The sequence below is a fragment of the Grus americana genome, chromosome 21 (genome assembly GCF_028858705.1).
Source record: "Grus americana isolate bGruAme1 chromosome 21, bGruAme1.mat, whole genome shotgun sequence".
Lineage (NCBI taxonomy): Eukaryota > Metazoa > Chordata > Aves > Gruiformes > Gruidae > Grus > Grus americana.
Genome location: NC_072872.1, coordinates 5,549,368 through 5,575,791, shown reverse-complemented (window position 1 = coordinate 5,575,791; position 26,424 = coordinate 5,549,368). Strand labels below are relative to the sequence as shown.

At 54.4% G+C, this 26,424-nt stretch overlaps 1 protein-coding gene and 1 long non-coding RNA gene across 7 annotated transcripts; both read right to left on the bottom strand.

The window, feature by feature from the left end:
* Window positions 1-58: 58 nt before the first annotated feature.
* Window positions 59-1,589, bottom strand: LOC129195166 (uncharacterized). Its single transcript, XR_008573880.1, has 3 exons — window positions 1,485-1,589; window positions 426-508; window positions 59-311 (listed from the first exon to the last, which is right to left on the bottom strand). It is a non-coding gene; the product is annotated as an uncharacterized LOC129195166 (long non-coding RNA).
* A 2,195-nt stretch (window positions 1,590-3,784) lies between these two features.
* Window positions 3,785-26,415, bottom strand: KLHL17 (kelch like family member 17). 6 transcript variants are annotated; one of them, XM_054849930.1, is made up of 13 exons: window positions 25,968-26,305; window positions 23,200-23,400; window positions 15,525-15,777; window positions 14,978-15,099; window positions 14,288-14,509; window positions 13,088-13,204; window positions 11,741-11,954; window positions 11,509-11,653; window positions 10,807-10,974; window positions 10,361-10,449; window positions 9,200-9,273; window positions 7,990-8,171; window positions 3,785-7,366 (listed from the first exon to the last, which is right to left on the bottom strand). In XM_054849930.1, the coding sequence occupies exons 3-13, from the start codon at window positions 15,733-15,735 to the stop codon at window positions 7,138-7,140; spliced, it is 1,773 nt and encodes a 590-aa protein (XP_054705905.1). In that variant the 5' UTR covers window positions 15,736-15,777; window positions 23,200-23,400; window positions 25,968-26,305; the 3' UTR covers window positions 3,785-7,137. The 6 variants fall into 6 exon arrangements, with proteins under 6 accessions (XP_054705905.1, XP_054705906.1, XP_054705902.1 ...); XM_054849931.1 differs by lacking the exons at window positions 23,200-23,400; window positions 25,968-26,305 and adding an exon at window positions 26,328-26,415; XM_054849927.1 differs by lacking the exon at window positions 23,200-23,400.
* Between the last annotated feature and the right edge of the window lie 9 nt (window positions 26,416-26,424).

The window sequence follows — 26,424 nt, the reverse complement described above, 5'->3', positions numbered from 1 at the left end:
CTGGGAGGAGCGAACCAGGTGAGCGGCAGCCGGGCCCCGGAGGAGGGCAGGCAGGGCAGGCAGGGCAGGCAGGGCAGGCAGGGCTGGGCAGAGCAGAGCAGCAGCCTGTGCCCGGGGGGCGCGGGGGCATCCCCCACGGCAGGCGGGAGCGCTCCCCGGGGAGCCCGGCTGCGGGCTGGGTCCGTGCCGGCTCCGCGGAGCCTCTCTCCTTGCCCCGTCCCGTCTCTTCTTATTAAAAGTATTTCAAGCTCGGGGATTTCACAAAACGGTGCCCTCAAGGTGGGCGAATCTGGTCTTAGACCTCATTTTCCCTGTAAAGAGGAATTAACCACAGAATTAAAACCCCAGCACTTAAAATAATAAAAAAACCACCCTTAGAATTAAAAACCCCTTAGATGTGACCGTAGCACGCTAACATTTCTTACCTGCAAGCAGGACGAAGCTGAAGCCCCTAATAAATGCATCTGGAGCGTTTTTCCACAAGGAAATCGATCACCGTTCAGTTCAGCTGGAAGAAAAAAAAGGATGCAGAAAGATAATATGGGTGATTATTGTTTAAGCATTCTCCAAGGTGTTCGAAAGGCTGCAGTACAAAAGGTTGTATTAGTTAAAAAGAACCAGCCTGGATTAGAGGTGAAGTGAAACAAACAGTATAAAAATGTAACAAGTAATCAGGGAAATCTGTTTATCTGAAATCTAGGAATTATGGAAAATTGATAAAGGAAGCAAAGACCAAAAGGAGATGTGTACGACCAGCAAAACTAAAGGGATATTTTTAGAAGCAACACTTTAAAAGGAAGCAAACCAAAGATTCCTGTCCACGGTATGAGTCCCTTGGTGTGTGGAAATAGAAGTAATAATAGTGAGTAGTTAATGATAATACAAAAGGTAGATGCAGAATAAATTTTTCTCTTCTATGGATTGAAAAAAACCAACAACGGGCAGTATAGTCATAGGAAATGACAAACCCCTTGTCATCCCATGTTACTGCAGGTGGCGGTTAAAAAGCAGACATAAAACTTCGATGCTCGGGATCAGAAGGTCCAGAGAATTCATACCCAAGAGTTTTACAAGACCTGAACAACAAAGGTCTTGGATCGCTGCTAGTCATTTGCAGTAAGTCTTGCAGGACTATGGAATTTGCAAAGAAATTGCCTAACTTAATGGGCTACAAATATTTCAACGGATAAAGAAGAACATCCCGGTAATTATGGCTTTGTTAGTTGATACTGATTCCTAGGAAAATGATGCAATAGCTGTTAGGGAGTTTGATTAAGAATTAAAGGAGGAGAATGTAATTAATACAAATCAACTCAGAGTTATGGAAATTAGATCTCCTCAAACTAATTTAATTGCTAGCACATTTGAAAAAAAAATCAGATTTAGTTAATATAAATAATAGCGCTGATCTAAGAAACTACTATAAAGCATGCACCTTCCTGGTAAGACTCCGAAACACCGCAGAGACCATAAGATCCACAAACCTATTGTAGGCTGGCCAGCCTGGGAGAGTCAATAGCAACATTGAACAGGGACTGTTCTCTGGGAAGAGAGTTTCTGCCGGCTGCTCCGGGGAGCAGGTTTTGTCTCCAGGCTGTTTCGAGTGACAGTCCAGCAGCTCCATCTTGCTACGGTAGCAGAGAGGCTACAGGGATGCGGTGAGGCTGGAAGCGCCTGCATGGGGAACGGACCTGCGACAACCGGCTGGCAAAGAGACAACAAGAAGAGATGCAGAGAAAGTGAGGCTGGACAATTTGAACCTAGGAACAAGGCATGCATTTTTAGCAGGGGAGGTCATTTCTTACCGGAAAAACTCCCAGAGGACTGTGATGGCTTCTTCAACAAGGGATTTTTAAACCAGGAGAGGATGTTTTCCTAGAAAATCTGTTTGAATCAAACTGGGATTTGCTATGTGAGGTCTTATGGATGTACTGGATTCGTTAGACTCTATTTGTATCTGTCTTGTCTTGGAACTGAAGTCACCCTGTAGTAACAAAATCAATATATCCCCAAAGAGGTAATTGTACAGTCAGGCAACACTTGCCCAGAGAAGGTTGCTGGTAACGGTCATGCCATAAAATTTCTCAAAGGCCGCCACATCTTAGACCTTTAAAAACGGCCTCTTTATCCCCCTCCCCTTTCTGGCTCGTATAATCCATTAACCCTTCACGGCCAAGCAAAGCAACAGGACACCCCTCCAGAGGGCCCCTATCGGAAACTCCATCATTTTTATGGCAGGGTGCTTCTGCGAGCTCTGTTTCTCTGCACAGCTGTGAAATAACTTTCCAACAGCAAAGCCACATCCCAGCACCTCCTGGCAGAGAGCAAAAATTACAGCGAACAGCAACAACTGGGTTTTATTCAGGAAAAATATGATTCCTCTTAAGGGCCATGGCTAACACGGTCAGCACTGTGACCAGAAACGTGCCGTTCTTCCAACACGTTGGTTCTAAATAAAACCTTACAGCTCAAAATACTGATATAACTGCCTCTCCTCTGCTGTTATTGCAGGTCCTGCAAATATGCATCATCTTCCTCACTGGGACACCACCCCGGGCGGGTGTGACCGGCGGCTGGGGGCAGCTCCCTCTCCTCCCTGCTGGGCACAGGGGCTCGCAGGGCAAGTTGCCCTCCTGGACCCCACTGCTCTGCTTCCAGGAGAGCCCAAACGGGGTGGGGAAGCAGTTAGGCTCCAGACTTTGGAAAGACTTTTGCAGCACAGTAGTTATTTATAGAAGCCCGAAACAGAAGCAAGAGCCTAGAGAGCAGCGAGAAAGAGGACACTGCAGGGTTATAGCCAAGTCTGGCTTAACCGCAGGGCTTGCAGTACACGCGCATGGGAAAGTTCCCTTCCAGGCCCCATGGGATGTTGCCACGCAGCTTCTCGTTGCTCTTTTCACCCTCTGCACTCCCACCACCGTGAAATGGGTTTAGCATTTCCCCCACCGGCAGCAGTGACTGGCAGCAGCTAGCGAAGGCGGACACGATCTGCTGCAGAGCCTCCCCGGTGCTGAATGGGGCCAGGCAGCTACGCCTGCCCGCAGGCAACGCCTGCCCCCAGGCAAGATGCATGTGGCAGCTGGAGGTAAGGAGGATGTTTCTTATCTGGTTCTCATTTCCACTGCAGCGAAAAGCTGTCAACAGCACTGGAGACGGGGAGTCCTAGGGAGACCAAACTAGAATTTAATGGCAGGGAGAGGTGTAAATCAGTCTGCCTCTAAAGCCCCTATGCCTTGGGCTGGGCTTTTCCCAGCAGTCTCCAATGCCATCAGTATCTTTGCCCTGCTTTTTCTCTGGGGTGGGATGAAGGTGCATAGAGAGGTGGACAGCCCCAGCACAGCACCCCCTCTGAAAATACAAAGCACCTTGTCCGCAGGACAGCAACCTCTGTGGCCAGGCACCCAGCACCCACCAGCTGAGCGTGGGGCCAGGACCTGGGCTAAGAGCTGCTCCTTTTAGCTCACCTGTGGTGCAGCAGTTCCTTCAAAGCTGGCTTTGGCTCCTCTGTTAACGTCCACAATGGCAGGGCCAGTCTGAAGTGGCCTCCAGACGGGTGCCTGTCCCTGCTCTGTGTAAAAGCCTCGAAGCCTGAAGCGACTGCACCCAGGCAGACGAGATCTCATCTGTGGCTGCTCAGGCACGGATGCACCGCAGCAGCCTGCCACACGTACCCTCTGCCTGGGGCTCCTTCCCCTCCTCTGCACAGGGCAATACAGAGAGCAGCTCCCTGCCTCCACAGGAGCGGGGCCAGAGAGGTGAACAGGAAGGATGCAAAAGGCAGGATCCGGTATTCAAGAAAACGTCTTTATTGTACATGTTGGCTTCTATTGCTTGTATCCCTTCCCCAATCCCATGTAGTGCAAAAAATTCAGAGAAACAGAGTTCCACATAAATAAGTCAGAGAACTTACAGAGAAATCAAAGTGACAACGGTTTGACATGGAGTAGACCGAGTCTGCCTACCAGTAAGGCCAAGCAAACCTCTCCCCCCACGTCGGGGCAAGGGCTCCTGCCTAGCCTTGCCGTCTGACTGCAGACTGACACCAGGGTCCCTGGGCGAAACACATCAACACGCACAGCCCGGAGCCACCCGCTCAGGGATGCTCCTCCGCTGGGAAAAGCTCACATGGGAAATCGCACAAATAACACTTTGGGCGAGACACCACTAACTAAAACTGGCAGAGAATCCACACACAGTTGACAGTTCTCCTCCCCTCAGATAGGGTACTATGCACAGACAGACAGACACAGACGCACATCCCCTCCGAGGCCTCCTGCTCAGCAAGGGATGTGCAGCACCAGAAGCAATTCCACCCTGGGATCTCCCAGGGCAGATGCTGACACCTCGTGTCCACACAGTGTGGGTCGGGGTGCTCTGGACCCCCGCAAGCTGCTGGGGAACTATTTTGCCCTTTCCTTCCTTCTTTCTCCTTTACAGGAAAGCAGTGAGCACCTGCATAGTTAGTACATCAGAGACACAAAAGGCTCCCTCCTCCCCAGGTTTCTGCAGAACAGGCTCAGTGGTGATATTGCTCAGGACCCAACCAGTGGGCGACAGGAGTCACACTGCCTGTTTCCCTGATCCTCAAGAGGCAGGACAGCATTGCACACCATTTGTAGTATAAATTGCTAAAGATTACAACTAGGGCCAAGGGCACGCGGCACAAAAATTCTCCTCAGCCTGCTACAATCCTGCTTCCCCTCTGGTTTTGCCTGCCTGCCGCCCCACTAAGGCGGCAGCATCCCTTCCCGCTACAGCAGGACCAGAAGCCAAGCTACGGCTATAATGACTCATTCCTTGTTAGAAACCAGCCCTGTTTCTCCCTCAGCACCAGCACCTTTCACTTCTGACATGGCCGTGGGGCTTTTAGGCTGACCCTCCTTCAAAAAGGACCCTAGAGCCAAGGGCACCTTGAATACGCTGGTCGATACAAGTCCAGCAGAAGACTAAAATCCTGATGTTGCTTATAGGAACGGGAAGAAAAGGATTGAGACCTCGCTCATGCATAGGCACACGCACGCACACGCACACAACAGAGCAGACTTCACTTCAACCGAAGCAGACTGACGTGACCCACTTAGGACAGCCCTACTGCCATGTTGATCAAGAGGCAACCTGCACGAGCAAAGCCTGGACATTTGCAGGGTCCTCTGCAATACAGAGGAATGGGAGAGCTCCCGAGTTATGACAGGTTGGGGCAGAGGCTTGGCAAGCGAGAGGGGAATGAAAAGCAGATTTAGAGTCTGTTCTAAAAGCCAAAAAGGCTGCCTCAGCCTGCGAAGCCCAGACTGTCCTTGGGGAGAGGCTGGGGGGAGAAGCAGCCCAGATTTTCAGAAGCTGCTGGTAATTTCAGGTGTCCAACGTTAGGCACTGTAAGTGGGCTTGTAAAACATGCAGGCACCTGTCCAGGAGAAATCAGATCGCCGTAAAAATTGTCTTAAGTTGGGGAGTCCCTATCTCATCTCAAACTCTCCTTTCACCCCAAAGAAAAAAAGAAGAAATCTCTAGCCACTTGAAAATTTAGGCCAACAAATACCATCACAAGTGAAATCTGAACTCTGTAAGTGAGAATTGAGAAGGAGCAGGGAAAAAAAAAGGATAAAGGAATTAGTTCAAAACGAACAGTTAGACCATATTTCCAATGCTACATTTGAACACTATTGAGGTACCAGTGGTTGAATCATTTCTCTATAATGTGGAGAACACCTGACAGTATGTCTCGGTTCAAGGCTCAAACACACCCTACAGCATATGCATTGAAAACACCACCCAAGAGGTTCCATGGCACAGGCGGGTCAAGGACAGGCCTATGACTTACAGTACTAATTTATTCAACCTTTTGTTAATTAAAGTGGTTGCTTAATTGCCAGGGAGTTGCTAATTGCAAATGGTCCCTTCCATGCTGTTTTCGTTGTACATACGGTATTTCACACGTGCACACACACCCACACATCTGTAGAGAACACGTCTTCCAGGACAGTCATCATCTCATCAACAAATGAGAAAAGTAATTGCATCCCTTCTGCTGCCTTAAAAGCAGATGGGATGGGGAATACCAGGGCAGTGTAAAAAATAAAGGGATATGAAGTCATTAAAAATTAAAATATTAGCATTCAAATAAAAAAAGGCAAAAAAATAACACCCAAAAAAGTAATGCCAGGCAATCCTCCTCATTTAGAAGGCTGGACTGTTCTTCTTTAAGAACCGATACCTTTCCACAAACCCAGAATCTGCTTTGCAGAGAGGGGAACAGCAAACAGGCCGATCCATTCCCAGCCAAACTGTGACCCAGGACCACGTGCAGAGAGCAGGCAGCCGCAGAGTCACCTGAACCTGGGACAGCAGTGGCATGGACGCAAAACACGGTCGTTCAACCCATCTGCCTGGCTGGGGACTCCCCAGAGCAACAGTCAGCTGGGATCTTAGTGAATGAGGTGGGGCCAGCCGAGCATGGAAACACCGGAGGGTTCAGGATGCTGAATCCAGTCTTGTCTCCAAACCTCACCTCCTCCAGGCCCTGTCCCTTAGCTGGGCTTCTTCTGCTTGTGTATTTTAAGGCATCAATTAGACACCATTGAGAACCATACAGTGGCCTCAGAGTCTTTAACAGTGCACGATAGGCTTGGTAAAGAGTTTGGCTACAGTGACATTCAGAGGAGCGGTTGCACATTCAGCCGTGTCCTCGGGAGGAGTGCTGTCCACCTCTGCCACCCCACAGGACTCCTGGAAGCCTCCAAGGCTGGCTGTGCTCGTATGTGTGGCACCAGCTGGATCACGTGAATCCAAGAAGCAGCAATGGTTTAAAGTTTCCCCTCCCCAAAGAAAATATACGCCCTTTGGGTGAGTGGTGGGATGGGTCTGAACGGAGCAGAGAGCACCCCCTCTCCTCGCCCTCTAGAAGGAGGGTGCTCGTCCAGGAAGCACATTTCTAACTGCTGTGGTCGTGCTGATCCGATGTGTGCACCAAGAGCAGGGGTGGCTCTCGGGGGTTCACAGGAGTGCTGGGGCTGGAGGCAGCAGCCGGTACCTTCGCTCTCCTCCTACAGCGACCGGCTGCCCCGCGGGGCGGGCCACGCTGGCCTAGCGCTGCGCCAGGCGCCCCTGTCCCCTTGAGGTAAGGTAGGTCTTGATTCTTTGTCAAAGGCTCGTCGAAGACACCGACAGGGTGGGCGAGGAGGGGGGTGGGAAGTTGAGGAGTTCCAGCACAGCCACCCCCACGCTGCTCCGGCGTGTGAACATGCACGAGGCTGCTACCCACTTGTTGGTACGGGGGTTGTACTTCTCGATGGAGTTGAGGCTGGAGCTCCCATCGTTGCCACCCACTGCGTACAGCCACCCATCCATGGCCACCAGGTCGTGGGTGCTCCTGGAATGACCATGCAGAGACCAGAGGGGTGTGAGGTTCAAACGTGGCGTGTGGGGAGTGTAGGGGAGCTCAGCATCTCAGATGAACTGGCCAGAGCTCTGCCACCCACAAAAGGGAGTGCCCAGCCTCACAAATGCCCAGTGGAAATGAACTACCGGGGTTCAAACAGTCAGTGGCAGAGTGCAGTATAGAGATCTTCCCCATCACCCTGATACCCTCCTCCCACCGGAGAGGTGCCACCTCTAAATAACAGGCCCTAGGAGCCTTACATCCTTGGACTTCAAAGCCTTAAATCCTCCCGCAGCCAAGCAACATCTCCCAAGCGGCCTCAGCCAGCTACACCACCTGGTTCTTTACGGCCACGCGGCCTGCTGAGAATAAATCCGTCTGCAGAAAACGCCTGCTGCAGAACGTCCCTGCTCTGCCCTCCTGGCACACATGCACCAGTCCCTCGCAGTGCAGCAGGGAGCGCAGAGCCAGCCAACTGCAGCCATAGCCAGGCCCTGGGGCACGGGCTGCGTTTTACGGGCTGCGGTGCCAAGCACGGCAAGGCTCTCGGTGAGATGGGATCCCCACTCCTGACTGCAGCAGCTCGGGAGTGTGGCAGGGGCAGATCTCCTTACCTACGGATATTCATAGGTGCCACGCTCTCCCATGTGTTGGTTTTGGGGTTGTAGCGTTCAACAGAGTTAAGGCAGCTGGTCCCATCATTGCCGCCAGCCACATAGAGCATCCCTTCCAGCACGGCCACTCCCGCACTGCTCCGGCGGCTTAGCATATTGGCAATGGGCGTCCAGGTGTTGATCTGGGAAGAGGCAATGTTTGTTTGTGAGCCAGATGTACAAGTCCTCTTCCACGTACCCCTTCCAACCCAGTGCTGTGGTGTTAGTCCTGCTTTAACCACTCTGCTCCTGACGTAACGGTCTTCTGGGGGGACCTCAGTTCTCTCCCTTGAACTCGCCCGCAGGAAGAGCCCCAGGAGAGAACTCTGCCGACTGGCTCGGAAAAGACCAGCCACAGCTGGCAGGAGCCCTGCCATCCCAGGGGCCTCAGCACGGAGATCTCTCTGCCCGGCCACCGGTCACGCCACAGCTGAATCCCAGCCCAGTCACGGGGGTTGAGCTGTATCTATTTCAAATCTGTACAAGTTCACAATTGTGGCTTTACAGCTCATGAAATCCCCCAGGACCTTCTCTTTGATCTTTTTGCAGTGATCTAGCCTGCCCTAACAGAGCTGTGAGACCCCAGGCCCAACACACGTCCCCAGCCTGCCACAATCCCTGCTAGCCGCTCTGGATGTGCGTGCAGCAAGGACCTCAGCTAGAAGCTGGAAACAGCTCAGGGCATGAACAAGAACTGCTCTTCCTAGAGAATCTGAGCTGGCCTACAGGCAATGGGGATAGAGAGTGTTCTGATGGTTGAAAATCTCAAAGAGGTATCTTGGAGCCTGTATGGATGAGCGTTGGCTCATTTTGCTCTGGATTGCACCCCAGATACTCTGCCCCTGCAGAAGAGCTGGGGAGAGGGCTGATACCCACTCCATCTCATAGTCACTCATGGTGGCTTCAGTCTCCGACAGGGCAGGCAGGTCTGTGCTGCACAGGCTCACGCAGGCACACCTTCTGCTCCACGGCCACTGCAATACTTTGCTAGGAAGCAGTCACAGCTCAAGCTACAGCAGCAGTTTGCTAAGAGACCACGTACAGCTGACCTCGCACTGTCTGCTAAGCTCTCTAGCAACTTGAGTGACCCTCAGCTTTCTGCAGGGCCTTTTAGGCACCCATCAGGAGGGGAGAAGGAAAAGGATTACCAGACATGCGCTCCAGTATTTACCTGGGGCTCATACTTTTCTACTGTGGCTAAGTGGGATGAGCTGTCGTATCCCCCAACGGCATAGAGGTTGCCTTCTGCAAAGATAGTCACACACGCACAGGCGTTAGCTAAAAAGCACGGCCCCAGTCCCAGCACAACCTCCCACAACTCTTGCACAGGGTGCCCACATAGGTGTCAGCTGAGCCGCAGTGCCTCCCGCTCCCCAGGCAGCCACGCTCCTCTCAGCGGGGCTCCCCCAGCTCCCCCTCCCCTTGCGGCATGGAGCATTGTGAAATATTCATCAGGCAATTTCTCTGCCACACTGCAAGCTTCCCAAAGAGCTCGTTTGCCTGCCGCTTCTTGACCTCCTCATTATGGGAGCTGCAAATGCTCCCCGCCGGAGCAACGGGTTATTTTTAGCAGTGGAGGCTGGAGCAGGGGAATGCCAATAAAGGCTGTGGCAGGCAGAGAGTATGAACTGGTGATGGAGGGGAGGGAACCTCTGAGTCAGCACTGAGAGCTGAAACCAGAGAACAGGGCAAGGGAGAGGCACCACTGGGACGGAGGGGAGCAGGGAGCTACTGTGGCATCCCCAGGGAGGTCCAGCACCTGCTAGAGTGGAGAGTGGTACGTGCATTAACCCCACAGCTGCACGAAACAATGAAGTGGCCAATTCTCACGCTGCATCCTCCCTAAGGACAGAACTCATTCCATGGAGTCAGGAGACATCATAGCATTGCACCTAATGTTGTGACACCCCTGGTAGAGACAGTTTTGACCCCACACTACTGCTTGGATCATCATTAAAAGGGCTGTTCTGCTTTCATAACAAAGGAGTAATAAGGTTGTCTCTTCCTTTCCAGGGATAGGTGATCATCCGCAGCCAGCCCTCTTGCTCCAAAGTAGAAGCGGCACAAAGGAGCTGAGGAACAAGCTGCGGGTCCCCTCAGGAGTTGCCTCCAGAATGTGATGAAACCCAGTTACTAGGGAGGCCAAGGAGGAGGGCAGAGGCAGGGAGCATGTCAGGACATGGCAGAGGAATGGCTGGGCTACCCAGACTCACAGCTAGGGAATCTAGGAAGAAGGGGCAGGAATTAGAACAGAAGAACATCAAAAAGAACCACCAGCAATGCAAGAGACAGTCTGCACAGAAGTCAGTCAAGTCCTCATGCCATCACCCACCTAGCGTTGCCACCCGGACGTAGCGTCTCCTGGTGCTCATGGCAGCGATGGATGTCCAGGTGCCTGTCAGAGGGTCGTACCGCTCTGCGCTGCAGCAGGCAGGGACACAGGAACATAAGGTGTGACACTGGCAAAGCCCAGGTCAAAGCTCTTTGACACAGACCCTCAGGAGCAGCTCCCAAGGAAGCTTGGGAATAGACAGGGAAAATGGAGGGAAGAACTGACAAAGGCTGTGTGCTGTTGTGGCAGAGGGCTACAAAACTTTTTCCCCTGAAGAAACTTTGCCCGGGCCAAAGACACTGGAAGACAGAGCTGGATTGTAAGACATCTACTCTGGGGCCAGTCCCATCTGTCAGGAGCAGGCTTTGTGGGCTCCCCAGGCACCCAACACCAAGAACAGTGCATGCAAGAGCAGTGGAGGGGCCTGTAGCGAGGCAATCCCCTACCTGTTCAGGCATGAGGCCCCATCGTACCCCCCAGCAGCATAGAGAAGCCCATGAAGCGCTGCTACGCCCAGGCAGCTCCTCCTGGTGCCCATGGACACCTCAGGTTGCCAGGAATTGGTGACAGGATCATAGGACTCCACTGTGGCCAAATCAGAGGTGCCATCGTAGCTGTAGGGAGAAAAAGGGAGAACATGTAAAAGCTGGGTAGCCTGGATTGTAGGTGAGGCTGTGGGCTGGTCCTACAGCTCTGGAGCCAACCAAGAGCCTTGGGTCTGTGTCACCATCCCTCCCCTCTCCCCCCTGCCCTGCTTCCTCAAGGCAAAGTGCACCAAAGCGCTTGCTGAGAGTGCAGAGCCCTTAGCTGAGCTCTCCTGGGGGTCTCGGACAGCCCCACACGCTGGGGCAGAGGTGGGCTGGGGAGTTAGCAGGCTCTTAACAGCCTGCAGCATCGGGCCAAGGCAAACGGGAGGAAACAGCTCAAGTCCAGGACAAAGCCACCACCAAACTCGCTGCTCGGAACTGCAATGGCAGGGAAGTAGTTTGCAGTTGCTGCTCCTGCAGTCAGTAACCCAGACATACTGGATTGCTTCATCCAGAGGCGGGCCCTGGGAGGTTCTGCCGGCCATCTCTGCTCCTAGAGCAGCTCGTGCGGCCAAAGGCATCCCTGCCAGCTCCCTGCGCACAGCTCCGTGCCCTCCTTACCCGCCCACAGCATACAGCTTGTTCCCAATGGCGGCAACGCCCACTCTGGCCCTGCGAGTCGACATGGAGGCCACCATGTGCCACCGGTCCGTCCGCGTGTCATAGGCCTCGCAGTCCCCATGGATGGCGAACAGGCTCCCCCCACCTGCGCACGGGATGGCAAACAGAGCAAACAACAGTCCGAGGCCCTGGGAAGGGGTTTGCGCGTACGTGAGCACGTGGCAGGGCTTACCCACAGCAAAGAGCACGGTGCTGGCCCCCTCGCAGCGCCGCGGCCTTGTCCTGCTGTTGCTAAGGACCCCTCTCTGCTCTGGCATGAGGTGGTACTTGAGGGCTTCGATCAGCAGGTCCTTGCACTCCGAGTGATGTCGCACCAGCAGCTCTGTATCCACATTGCTCATGAGGAAGTCGCGGCTCAGCAGGGGCAGCCGCACGCACTTCATAAGCTGAGGGGAAAGGAGTCGCACCCCATCGGCGGGGTGGGAAGGGTTCGTCCCACTGCCGCCCCCCACATCTCCCCTACAAACCCTGAGGACTCCGGCAGGGCTGACTCCACCGGGAGATGCCAACCTGCTCGCTTGGCAGGACGGGCAGCCGGTGACAAAGGGCTCCAACGCTCACGCAGCAATTCAGCCTTAATGTCTCTGCAGAGCCAGGAGCCCTCAGCCTGGCCGTGACATGTCCCACAGCCTGCCCAGATCCCTGCCTTGCCCTCTGTCGGTATCCACATCCTCTTCCAGCACTCATGCTACAAGTAACAACCCTCGCTGCGGGGCCGCAGAGCCCAGACACCACCTCCCTCTGCCCAGCATGCCCCACGTTGCCTGCAGTGCCCTCAGGAGCGATGTTTGAGTGCACACAACCAGCAAAGGTGGAGACAACTTCTCTAGGGTCAAGCCCTGGGGTAGGTGGAAACCCAGGGGAAACCCTCAGAGTCTTCCTCATCCTGCCCCATCTCAGTCCCAGCCTTTGGGAAGACACCTAGGGATGCTTCCTCCCACTGCCTGCCTGGAAGCAGGGAAGCTGCGAGGTGACAGAGCGCCGGGCTGCCGGAGGAACCGACAGCCTCCACTGCAGTGCGAGGCTGCTCCCGTGAGAGGGTGCCCACGCTGTGCCGAGCACTGGCAGCCCCGCAGGAAAAGGCTTAACCATGTCTTCTCCACTTGCACCTTTGGCAGGCAGGAGGTTCACAGATCCACACTCCAAGGTGTAGATGCAGAGAGACAAAAGCGTGAGTTAAAATAAGTCCCTGCTCAAATTTGCCTGAGGTTTTTGTTTGAGCATGCACGTGAAATCTCAGGAAGGCTGCAGGCAGGGCTGACCTCTCCTTCCGCCCACGTCCTCCCCAGAGCTCAGTGTGCCCAAGCTGCCAGAGGTCAGGCAGGACATCCCTCTCAGATTTGTCAATAGTTTGGACTTCACTCTGAGACTGAACTTTCTCAGCAACACCCTTATTTATGCCCGGACCTGCTGTCCCTGCCCTCTGGCCTCCCTGCAGCTTCCTTCAGCCATGTATCCACCCAGACCAGGCACTCAGAGCTGGTGAGGAGAACCAGGCCACCTTCGCCAGCAGACTCACCCTGGGGACATGCTGTCTTCTGCTGTCCACATCATGTTTGACCCAGCTGAGCACAGCCCGGTACACCTCCTCCTCTGATGGCACATTGAGGCTGTCACTAGAAATGAGGTCCAGCACCTGCAGAGCAGGGTGGAAAGGGGAAGTGTCGGTTGGTGTGGTTTGGGAGGGAAGGACGCGTTCACTCGCCCAGGCAACTAGCCCAGCAGAACGGCACTGCCAGAGGTAGAGCCCCTGTCCTCCTGCAGATGCTGGTGGTTGAGGGGTGAACAGCTACTCTCTCTCACTGGACGTAGAAGGATCCAAAGAGTAACCGGGTCCCCCAAACCAGGCAGGTGCAGCTGTGCCTCCCCTCTCCTTGCAGCACTGGTGTGGAGACAGCTCTGCCCTCGATCATCCTCCTTGGCTCATTCCCCCCCTTCTGTGTCTGAAGCTGCTGCAATGCCTGACAACTCCAATCAACATCACTGAGATCAGGCAAACGACTCTGCTTGCACGCATCCCTTCAATATTTCATGGGACAGAGCCAGGCGCCCTGGCCGTTCCCAGCACTCACTTCACCTGCCAAGGACAACAGAGCTGGAGCAAGGGGAGATACGTACCCTTCTCTTGCTGCCACGCACCCCCCTGCCCCGAGAAGGGGTGAAGGGAAGTGTCTGTATCCTGGTGAGGATATCCTGCTGAGTATCCTGTGTGGTGAGGACCATGCAGGGTCGCGTGATGCACAGCGAGGGCTGGGAATGCCTGCTGGCCAGGGCACAGCACCCTGCAGGCATGGTGAGCCAGGGGCCATACTGGCACCACATGAAAAGCAGCAGGAAACATTAGCTGAGCTCTGAATTAAACATCACAGCTATGTGACCAGGGCAGACAGGACTTATTCCTTGGCCTGTGCTCCCAGAGAGAGGACAGTGTGCTCAGAGCTCACGTGGCAAGCACCAGGCAACAGCAATTACCCTCCGTGCTACCCTCCCATCCCTATTTCACATGGGATGAAGCTTGCTCTCTGACAGCACTCTTCCATGTATTGTCTCTCCATTGAACAGAGAGGACCAAAGCACAGAATCTGGGTACATTCCCCTGTCAAATCCTGTCCCCTCAGTGCAGGTTCCTTGGGCTCTTGATATGCACACTGTGCCTTCCAGGAGAGAGCACAAGCAGCCTTGCGACACCCATACTTTCACGCTCCCATCAGGACCTCACCTGTTTAAGAGGCAGCAACATGAACTCCTCTGTCTTGGACACCTCCACGAAGTGTTGGAGGACGTACTTGTGCGCAGACTTGAGGAGGTCACTGCAGGAGTGCGTGTCAGCAAAACCCCGGATCCCCAGGCAGTTGGATGGGTCGAGCTGGCTGAGTAGGAACTTGCAACAAGCATCCCGCACACCATTGAGCTGAAGCAGGCTGGCAGCAGGAAGAAGTGTCTGGCAGTGGAAAAGAATGGGGGAAAAGAGAGTTTCCAGAGCAAGGAAACCATTTTCACCCTTGTCTCACTGCAAGTCAGTACCAGAACAGGCTTACTGAGCACCTTCAGGCACACAAGCACATAGAGGACAAAGCATTCTTTGTTTCCAACAGAACTAAGCTAAAGAAGAGCTGAGGAGGACACCCGTAACTCCCCACAGGGCCAGGAAATGGGAGGAGAATGGCAGATGCTCAGGACCAGACCTGGCCATTGCATAGTGCTCTGGGGAGCCATTCCCAGCCACAGCAGTCGCAGGAGACACACCTCCGGGTGCAGGGGGGCAGATGAACTCCCTCACCAGTGCTAGATGCAGGTACCATCGCAGAACAGCTGAAAGTGCCGAGCAGAGGGAGAGAAGAGCCCCCAGGAGGCGTGTCTCGTACGGAACGGTTTTGTGGAGAGGAGGGATTTGGGGGGAAGCTCCTACCTGCACGTTCCCCTCGCCCACCACAATCTCAGCCGTGTAAGCGTATTGCACCAGCTGCTCCAGGGCCTGTGGGTCAATGTCATGCAGCGTCACGTGGGTCTGGCGGCTCTCACTCATCTCATCTGGGACAACACAGATAACTACGCATGAGCAAAGTCCCGCGGCAGTATTCTTTCCCCTCGGGAAGACATGACCATGCATGGAACAAGCCGCCTCCACAGCCCAGCATCATAGCCCAGAAAGGTCTCCTGCCCACCTCTTGGCAAGGAGAAGCAGCAGTATACTCTAGGGAACGGGCTCTGTGTCTGCAGGACGGGCATCAAAATACCTGTGCAGGGGGTTGCGGGCAGAGGGCTTCGTGGAAGGGAGCCAAACGAGGAACATTACCGCGCTTGCTCACAGAGATGATATACAGGCAGCACATCTCCATGGGGTGGGGCAGTGAGAATAGAGAGCAGGACAGAAAGGGGACAGAGGGGTTTGCAGGGAAGAGAGGGTTTGAAGAGCAGGGAGACCCTGGCCATGGGGAAGAGAGGACGCTACTTGCTTGTGAACATGGCGTGGAAGTACGGGCTGCACGACGCCAGCACCACCTTGTGGGCCTTGATCTCCTTGGTGCCCACATGGAGCACAATGTCGCAGAGCAGCCCACGCTGACGCATGCGGTTCATGCACACGAAGGCATCGTGATAGTGCCGCTTGGAGTTGTGGGAGATGCTGTGGCCATCACGGTTGAGGAGCTGCACACCCCCTTCCATGGCTGCAGGTGGTAGATGGTGGGTTTTCCCTTCTCAGTGGCACTGACACGGGGGAAAACCAAAGCATTACCCAGTCAGGAATTGCTCTAGCCCCGGAAAATTCCCATAGCCCCCCAAGTATGCCTGCCATTGCCCAAAGACCCTGCACAAGAACAGCTCCTGTCTAACCAGCCCCTGCCAGGGAAACATCATCCTGCTCATAAACCAGTGATGGGGAGGAGATGGTCCCTGGAGGAACACAAGTAATGCAAAGCGATGCGGAGACTCTTCTCTGTTCTGTGACACTCACTGCTTCCCAGCTGTGTTTGTCTCTGGATCGATATCCTCCTCACAGGCCTTCAGGAGGGTACTGCTCTACAACATAAGCTCTCACACTGGGTTTCCTTGAAGTTGCACTATCTCCAAATCCACCTAACAAGGCACATTTCCATGCAATATCAGCAGAAGCATTGATCTTAGAAGTCTCACCAGGGCACGCCAGTCCTGCATTGATCAAACACAGCTTAAATAGACCACTAGAGACAGTGAACATGACAACTCTGATTAGCCTAAGCAAAAAATAACCAGGGAATCCCATATTCTAAAAGACAAGAGTGATTTTATGGACCACAGCTCTTCCAGCGGTGGCTGTTCCCATCCAGCTTCCAGAAGATGCTAGGAGATTTGTAATGCACACACCTGCCCTCAGAAGTTAAGCTCAGAGAGCTGCTGTCTTTCCCGTGCGCACACAATTCAGGAGGACAAGGCAGAGGGCAAAGGCAATCGCAGCGCAGAGCTCTTCAGTCCCAGTACAGAATCCTGCAGCCCGGGGGTTCGACTCTTCCTGCCATTTTATATTTCAGGCCTCATTTTGGACAGAGGCTGAGGATTCCCAGGTTGTCAGGGAACAGGATCCTGACCTCCACTTCCCTCCAGCGTCCTCTACCCCGGCACGTCCAACCACACCGCAGCCTCAAGGCTGCACCAAAGAGCCCTGCTCCAGCACCGCAGACTCCTCTTCCTCACTAGCCTAGCAGGCAGTTTAGGCAACGCGGAGCTCCTAGATCTCCCCGGAAGCAGCCTCGGCTGAGACCCTGGCTGCCCTTCCAAGAGGTAACTTTAAACTTCAGGTAGTTTTTGTTTGACAAGGCTGACAGGAGGGACAGACAGCAAAGAACAGAGATGCTGATCGGGCGGCTGGGACCCGATGCAGAACTCGGTCTGCACGTCCGCGCCACTGAGCGTGGAGCAGGACAGTCCTTCCACACAACCTGTGTGCCCAGGCAGGGAGCCGGAGTATAAACTCGATTGTCTCACAGAAAACAAAAATTGCCTAATCAAGGAAAAAGGGCATTTATTTGTGCAAAGATGGTTTCTCTATCCATGCTGTCTGCATCTAGGCTACTCACGGTGTTTCAAAAGGCGTTTGACTGTCTCCCTGCCAGCAGCACCCGAAGGAAAGGTGGGGGAGTGAAGAGAGAATGACTGAGCAGCAGGAGAAAGAAGGGGGAGGGAGCAGGAGAAAGAGGCAGCTTGAAGAAAAAAAAGCCCGTGTGCTGCACTCGTGCGCCTGCCCCCGCATCCCTGCGGCGAGAGAATCCCCTCAGCCTCTGTGCTCCTCACCACACCTACACGTCGCCAGCCGTGCTGAGCCTAAAAATAGAAACCCACCGTGCTGCGCCTGCTCAGCCACAAATGCAGCCATCTATTCATTTTTAAATAGCAACTGTATCATGTACTAGAGTCTGGGGGAGGAAAAAAGATGAATAAACATCTTTCCTGAGCAGGAGAGAAGCCTGCAATGCCCTCTTCTATTTGCATCATCCTGCGTGATACGAGATTCCTCGCCTCTCTGTCAGCGGGGAAGTCTCACGGGCACACAACAAAGACAACGCCTGTTGATGCTTTCCAGCAATGAGAGTAGGATGCCATCGTGCCCTTGACAGGAAAGAGGAGTGCATGAAGTTACCTGGCCTTCTCCTCCCACAGCCCCCAGGTAAGCTTTTCAGAAAGCCGCAACATGCCTAGGACACCCTCAGTACATCAATCCACACACGTGGACACTGCTGGATGAGAAGTGCCCGCGTGAAGGTGGTTTATAATTATTAGCATCTCTGCCTGGGCTCAAGAGGTCCTTTCCCGAACCTGGTTTAGTGGCAGAGAGTGGACGATGCTTTCTCACCTTTATTCCCCTCCCTAGCTGCAAGCCTGAGGGTTTTCCTGATCTGCTCCAGCTGGTTTATCTTTTTAATACACTGCTGAGCATACTTCTCCCCATCAGTATTTAAGTCATGCTCCAGATCTAATTGAGAGCACTCGCCTCGGCCCTCCTGGGTGCTGGTAGCAAAGGATGGGAGCTCCCAGCTCCGCAGCAGTGGGAGGACGAGGGGACAACACAGGACAGAGGAGCAGGGAGAAGATGGGACTGCTTCTCCTTGCGCTGTCGGAGACGTGAGGAAAGGTTTGCTGCCTCGGCTGGGGGGTAGCACACAACTCGGCTCCAGCGGTCAGGGGACACAGAGGGAGGGCACAACAGACTGAAGGTTGCTGTAGCTGGTGCATTGGCATCACAGTAAGCAAACGCATTTCCAGAGAGGGTCAGAAGTGTTGGGCTCTCTTCCCAGCCCTGCCACTGAGTCATTGCACGAGTCTGGGCAAGTACAAATGCAGGGAGTGACAAGGGTGACATTACCTTTCCTTGCAATGATTCTTATGGCCAAGAGGTAGAGACCAGCTATTGCTCGCTCACCCCCCTGCTGTCACCAGCGAGGGCTGGCATGCACCCCACGGAACTCTGAAGCACCACCAGAAACACCACCAGTGCCTCCCTCACCCACGCTGCTGTGCAGCATCCTGAGCCACACCATCGCTGTGTCACTCGGTCTGATGTGACTGAGCAGGGAGCAGGGCCACGGGGAGATGCCGTCCCAGCCACCACACTGCCACTGGGCTCCTGAGACCATCCCCGCATCAGGGGACAGTCCACAGCTGACCTGACCCACAGCTGCAGGCATCTGCTTGATGGGTTTTTTTGCTACAGCCTCAGCAATCCCTTCCCTGGAGAGCAGCTCACCCACCCACCAGCCACCTTGGGAAAAAATCGGTGTCCTGAAGCGCAGGGAGCGCTGGCATGGGTCTGTCCTAACGCTTGCAGTGGGTACAGCCCCTTCAGTCCCACTTCCCAGTGTCCGCTCTGCAATAACTTGTTCCCATCAGAGCTCTTTTGCTTTAACAGGTCAGAATATAATCAGTGGGGGGAAAAAAAAAAAAAGCAAAGGACACCCCACTGCTGCTCATGCTGCTCCCCGTGCCTGAACTCTCAGCTGCACTGGCAGCACTAAATATTCCTTATTTCCTTGTGAAACTTTATTCCCAGGAAATGAAGGTCTACGAGCACTGCTAAGATATAATTAATGGGGTACAGTGCCTGGACCATGAGAGACAGTAAAGCAGTGTCCAGAGCTCCAGTGGGGGGAAGTAAATACAAGCCCACTTTTGTGGAGCATGCAGCAGCATGAATGCACGTGTTACGCATCAGCTATAATGGATGCAGTGGCTGACTTGTAATAACTCTTAGGTTATGACAAAAAAAAAAAAGGCAGCGTTTGTTTGGCTCCTATGCGACAGAGTGTGGCCATGCATAACAGCTCTGTTAATTAATGCAAATGATCCCTGCCCAAAGGGAGGTCTGTTCTCTTTGCACAAAAAACCATACTTTGCCGAGAGTGAAAAGCTGTATGCTGAGTAATAAACAGGGAACAGAGTATCCTCCAGGGAAAAGTTCAGAGCCTGCCCTTTCCCCAGGAAAGCCCTGGAGAATGGCTTTTTGTCGACAGCCTGGATGGAGATTTTGTGTCTGCCAGGCTAGGTAGGAGACCACGAGACACATCCCGTACAGCTGGTCAGATGCTGGGGACGAGTCTTTGCTGTGGATAAGGTGACATCCCCTACTCTAAGGCATGACATGCCCTAAGGCCTGACATATAACCACGCTTAAATCCATCACTTCCACGTGTGCCCTATCCCTATGTTGATATCCCAGTACCTCTTTTCTGGTAAATCAGCTACAAAGCCCTGTTTTGCGCACAGCGCTGCATCTCCCACAGAAGCACCACCATTAGACCTCCAGGGTAAGGCACTGAGTCCTTGCTGGCACGCACCTCCACCCCCGCGTGTCACGGCACTAACAGAGCAGAGGGCAGCACAAACTAGGTCAATAAGGTGGCACCATGTTGCCAGCTTCCCTTTCAAGAGAGCGGTTCCCCCCCCGCCCTTCCTTGGCCTTGGGGGTCCATCTCCCAGGCACAAAGTCCTTTTTTTTTTTTTCTTTTTTTTTTTTTTGCCTACAGACCTCCTCTGGCTCTGTCCCCAGGCAGGAAGGGGCTGCTGGCAGCGCTGCTCTGTTGTGCCCAGCAGCTGCAGATCTTCATTCTGAGCGGTGGAGCCAAAGCAGTGCCCTCCACAACAGCACAGCAAAACTCATCCTAGGGCAGAGCAACAGCATGGACCCCTGGGGAAAAAGGAGCCTGACCACGGAGTCACAGGCAGGAATCACTACTTCCAAGTGCATGTCATCTCCCCTACACCAGAAATCAGAATTCTTATTTTTAACCCCTCTGAGAGGAATCTCAGGACATTTGCCAATAAGCAGCGTCCTGCACTTCAGCGTTCCCCCAAAGAACTGAATCGTGCAATACACATTACAGCTCAGGGCAGGATTAGACCGGGGCAGCCTAAGGGGGCAGGGGCAAGCCCCTGCCCGGCTGTGTGGGTGTGCACACAAACACAAGTAGCTTCTTTCCTCCTGGGAGCAGGGTTGGGAAGAAGATGTGCTCCTGTGTTCCTTCCCTTCAGCAGTGAAGGGACGCTGAGCCGGCAGTAACAATAGCTGCTGTTGTGCTGTTGCAAAGTAAGATCACGAATACGGCTCGTACCAGCACCCAGAGATTGCAGCTGAGTACACTGCAGGCCTGCAAATGTTCAGCTTCCTCTCTGCTTTGTGGAGGCCCTGTTAATTTGGCCGAGCTATCCCTTTTGTTGAACCCTGTCCATGGCTCTGAAGCTCATGTCTAAAGAGAAGCCGCCAGCAGTATTTTTGCACCAGTAATCCCCTTGCAGAAAGCATGTCTAAGACACCGGGGCTGTTTTCACAAGCTACGGCAGATATACGCTACCTGCCCTTACACCTCAAACTCGGACATCCCAAATTCTTGCTTTTTTCAGAGGGCCTGGCACTGCCCATTACAAAATATATTGCATTCCTACCTTTCCTGCTCCCTTCCCCACAATAAACATAATCAAAGAGGGTTGGAAACCATCCAGTTGTATATGCCCAGGACTCAAATGCAAACCCAGTGCTAGATCTAGGCAGTTGTCCCCACCAGGACCTGTCCCATCAGCATCACTGATACGGACAGAAAACTCTGTCCTCCTCAGTGCAACGCTATGAGGTTCAGTCCCTGTAACACTTTACCTGCATCCAGGGAATTCAGAAACCGACAGCGTGCAGCAGCTCACATTCAGTCTTTTTAATAGAAGGTTAATTGCGTGTTCAGCCTAGGAGAGCCAGCAGCTCTGAGGAAGCAGAGGGACCCGATAGTTCAGGACCAGCAAGTGAACTAGATGCTCCGAACTGCAGGTCCAGTCATCGCTACCGCGATTGCTGATTTACAGCTGCACCTATACAGAGGTCAGGACTGCAAATATCGGTGGCAACGTGACTTCACGCGGCAAGGGGAGCTGTCATTCCTGGCACCAGCTCTGCCTTCAGAGGCGGCAGGAGGGACAGTAGCGTTAGGAAGCTGGCGGTTTCAGACAGCCAGACCGAGGACTCCGACACCTCGCACCCCTCTGCCAGCTCCCAACGGACACAGCAGAGGACATGAACACGCCAAGAACACGCAACTGGGGTGCGCTGCAAGGAGAGGTTAGGAGCACGCACCTCAGCCCCAAACATGTCCCTCCACCTCCTCCCCTCTCTCTTCTGCTCCTGCTGCCAGCACTGCCCCGACCACACGTCTGCCTTCTATTCCCCAAGCCCCCCTGCTACAGATGGGAGGGCGAGGCGCGCGCCGCTCCTGCCGATCGGTGGAATTAATCTGCTCCGAGCTAGCCTCAAGGCAGCACGGGGCACCGCAGACAGCGCTGAGTCTGCAGGACTGAGAATCCCCAGATCTCAGTAGGGTTGTTTTTTTTTTTTTTTTTAATGAATTAGGCATAACTGACACGCACTGAATCCTCCTGTCTAGACATCTGCAGAGAAATGACAAGCTGCCAGAGAGGATGTGGAGCCACGGCAAGGGGGTGGGGAGGATGGGGGAAAACTGCACACGGTTGCCAGCTCTACAGCACAGAGACAGTGCTTGGCTTCAGGCAAGAAGGGCATTCAGCACATTGACCTAGTCGCTGTCTTTCAGCAACTCAGTGGGTTGTAATCAATCGGCTCTGATGCACACAGAAGGCTGGAGGTCTTTTCTAATTAAAGCCTCTCTCCCCCATTACTCGTGGGGAGTTTTGTTTGGAAACTCAGCTCAAAGTTGTTCTCAGTTACCCCAGCTCACGCTCAGAAGTGTTTTTAGCTGAGAGAGGAGGGAGTGCAAGGCAGAGCCTCAATGCCTGCACCGGGACATTCCCACACCCGAAAGAAATAAAGGCTATCCAGAGTGCTCGGTGCCTATCTGGGTACACAGTCTTCTCCCTTTCTCATGCACGCTTTGCGCAGGCAGCAACTCTTCCTGCAGACATCTTCAAATTCGGCTCTCACCTTCAGTATTTTGCACTTAGAGGATCACAGCAGCTCCAAGCAGGACTCCACGGTTGAGGGATTTAGAGGCATCTGTGCTACCATTTGGGTCACTAAGTCACCAATGGTTGTAAGGGTCAGGACCCAAATAGGTTTGGGACTGCTGAATTCCCAGGTTAGGGAGAAACAAGAAATAGAAACTAATTCATGCCTTGAGGTGCTCAGCAAAATGTGCCGATCTCCAGCTGCACTGGGATTAGACAGCAGTTCCTACAGTCCAGCACAAAGCTCACCAAAATCTAAGCAAAAAGAGCCCTTTGCCTCTGACAAGGACTGGAAATGTGGGTCATGTCCTAATTCCCCCCCCTCCCAGCATCCCCCAGCAGACACAGGAGAAGCGCTACTCTTGCATCCAGTGCTATTTTATGGCACAAGCAATGCCAAACCTCTACACGTAGGCATCAAGCAAGTCTCCTCTCCAGGCAGAGTGATAGTTAACAGCTTCAGCTGCACTATTCATCACTGTGGTATTCCTGATCTCCCTCTAGCCTCCTCTGTGAGGGACTTCTCTGTCCCCAACTCATTTTTCAGACAGCTAAACAGACAAGACGAGAGCGCTCAGGTCGTTAAAGGCAGCCCGTATCAGAGGATCTCAATGTTCCTGCCTCCCAAACTTGCCCAGGAGCTCCCTGCCTGCAACATCCTTGGCCAGCAGCTATTCAAAGAGGGATTGTGCCCTTTACCTGTCCACTGTGCAAGGTGACGGTGTCTCGAGTAGGTGGCAGCGGGCCAGTTCAGAACGGGTTGTTACCGCTCAGCAATGCCCTGACGTCAGACAACAGCAAGGAACCTGGTGAGACTCCGCACGAGCTACCACTTGGCTTCTAAAGGGAAAGTTGACTCCATGATGCGAGGCAGCGTGGCCTAGAGGCTCCAGCAATAGACTGGAAAAGAAGAAAAAAGCACTGGGGTCTGCCGGCTGCAAACAGGCGAGCGGATCTTTTACATACGGATAAGCCAGGGAACGGCGCTGCCGCCGATGCCCTGCGAAGCACTGCTCACGAGTGACTCCGAACCAGGAGGTCACCAGCGGAGATCACCAGCTGCACCCTGGCCTCATCCCTTTGGCAGAGACTGCATGGCCCACACCACGTTTATGGACAGCTTACAAAGTCTCCTACCAGCCTCAGGTGAGGTGTGCGTTGGCAATGTAGATGTACCGGAATGCGTAAGCAGATCTGCATCTCCTCTTCTGAACAAGCTCAGTGCTTCACACTGTGGAGCAGTAGGATCTTGTTTTCAAGCCAGAAAACAATTAAGAGAACTCCATCACATCTTCTTGCAGGCAGCAGCACAGGCCACATACATGAAAACTGAGCTATGAGGAACATGTGACATAATGGCCTTGAGTTTGCTGGTATACTGGGGACCTGCCAAGGCCAGCGGGTCCCAGGCCCTGGGAATTTCAGCTGAAGGAGCTTGAATTCCTGTCCCTGAGGAGTCACATCCTTTAGAGAAGGCAGCGTGGTTTGCAGCCAGTTCTAGCAGCCAGGCGGAAAAGGTGAAGCCTCTCTGGCTACCAAGTGCAGCTTTGCTAAGGGGTTGGAGGCAAGGCTCCAGCACCTGAGAAAATACAGAAGGCGGCACTGAGACTTCAGCATGGCTGTTTGATTTTTGTGCTGCTAAGCCTGAAATGCAGCAAAGCAAGACCAGAACCCAGAACGGTCTCCCCAGCACATCTCCAGTCTTCGGAGCATGCCAGCCTCAATTTTCACATGCCACTCCATCTACAGAGACTCAGATTGATGCTGATGAGAGCAAGGGTGGATGGCCACCAGATGGGCTGGCAGAGCAAAGAGGTTCCACTGCCACCCTCACCAAGCTGACCTTAGCTGACAGAAAGCATAAGGGACCATCCTAGCTACCCAAGATGCTAAGAAGCGACTCCATTTGGATGCTAGACTGTCAAGCCAAGACAGCAGGTGACTATTACGCCTGCCAGCTCCTGGTCCGTTCTGAATTAGATGCCATTTGCTGGGATTCATGAATCAGTCAGTTCTCAGGAAGGAAACTCAGATCTTTACACCCAAGATCCATAAGTCTTACTCACTGCCATGCTGAATAAAGTATTTCCAGCAGATGCTCATGGCTCGGGAGAGAAACTTGGGGTGCAGAGGGGAGAGACTCCACAGAGGTGATTGCTTGGCTGTAGTGATCGTAACCAAAAGGCTATTGCGTATTGAAGTGTCAGCGAGCCACGTAACAGTGAACTTGTAACAAACCAGGCTCTTCTGGTGCATATCGCTAGCACACAGACATCCCAAATCTGTTGCAGAGGCCCATCCCTCCTCCCATCCTTAAACGCAGCTCATGCCTTCGGACCATCCGTACTGACAAGGGGCAGTAGCTCTCTGAGGCTCATTGCAGCTCTGCCCTGTCCTAGGGGCAACAAGTTACCTGCATCAGCCTAGCGCACCTGGAAACCGCCGGGATCAAAAGCACCCAAATATCCACGTGTTGCTGAATCACTCCAGAACCAACCTTTCCCCCTTGTGCTCTCCAGCAACAGAGAGCACCCCAAGATAGCGCTCATCGGACAGCAGCCACTGAAGTCAAAGGAGAGCAGGCTTCCTTTATAAAAAAGAGACCCCACAGAAGCAAGGCCGCTGTTTCGGCACTTTCCTAGCTTGGCACAAAAGCCCGGTCAGCCGGTGGCCGTATACTGACGCACAGAGCGCAGGGACAGCCACCGACCGCTGCATTTCTTCCTTGCTGTAGAGAAGCCGAGGTCCCAGGGCCGGCGCTCCTCGGAGGGGGAGGTTATTTGCTCAGCCAGCAGAAGCAAACCAGCTGCCTCCCTAGGACCACCTCCACGAACGGCGATGCTGGAGCTCGAGGAGAGCCCTCTGCCCTAACGGTCACTGCAGAGGCCAGGAAAAACGCTGCCTCCCGCTTCCCCCTCCAAGTTACCAGAAAACCCGAGGCAAGGTTTCTCCCCGTGCCCTTCAGCTCCCGCACAGCCAACGATACCAAAGAGCCCGTGTGCCTCCACCGAGGGTGAGCAGAACCGCAGCCGGCAGAACGGAACCTCTCTGCAGCTCTTCCCCGGGCCCCAGCAGCTTGCAATGCTCCGAGCTGCGGCTTTTCCCTTTACCAAAGGGATCGCTCCACAACTTGTCAGAGGACGGGGAAGGAGAGCACACCGAGCGCAGAAACGCTGCCGGCCTCAGCTGCAGCGACAGGCCGAGGCACCGAGAGCGAGGAACGGCAGCAGTTGCTCCTCCGGACGTGCCGCCTCGTACCTCGACCGGCAAACTTGCTCTCCGGGGAGGGACGCGCCACCAGCAGCGGCGGGGAGTGATGGAGAGCTCCTCCGGGCTGCCCGCCCCCCTCTCCGGTAACCCCTCCGGCTCGCCCTCCTCCCGGGGTCCGAGTGCCCGGCCCGGCCCTGCCGCTGCGGCGAGAGGGAGGGGAGGGGGCGGCGGCAGGGCCGTGCCCCGGCGGTACTCACGGCTGCGGCGCAGCGACGGCCCGGCCCGCGGGATGTGGCGGGCGCCGCGATGTCCGTGCCGGGATGTCCGTGCCGGGATGTCCGTGCCGCTGCCGCCGGCCCCGCGGCGGGGAGACGGGGCGGGCTGGGGGCGGGCAGGTGCACAGCTCCTCCTCGGGCCGCGGCGGGACGGGGATGGGGCGGCCCCACGGCTGCGGCTTCCTCCCTCACCCGGAATAACCCCGCCACGGAGCCGTGCGAGAGCTGCCCACGGCACGGCGTGCCGCTGCGCCGCGCCTCCCCCGCAGTTAAATCCCGCCACGCACGTGTCACCGGGCTGCGGGGGAAGGGGGAGCTCGCCCCGCCCCGCCGTTCCCTTACCGGGCGCGGGGGCCCGTCCTGCGGGGGGGCGGGGACACGCGTGGCACCGGCCCCGCTTGGAGCAGCCCGCGGCCCGGCTGCCGGAGCCGGGGGGGCG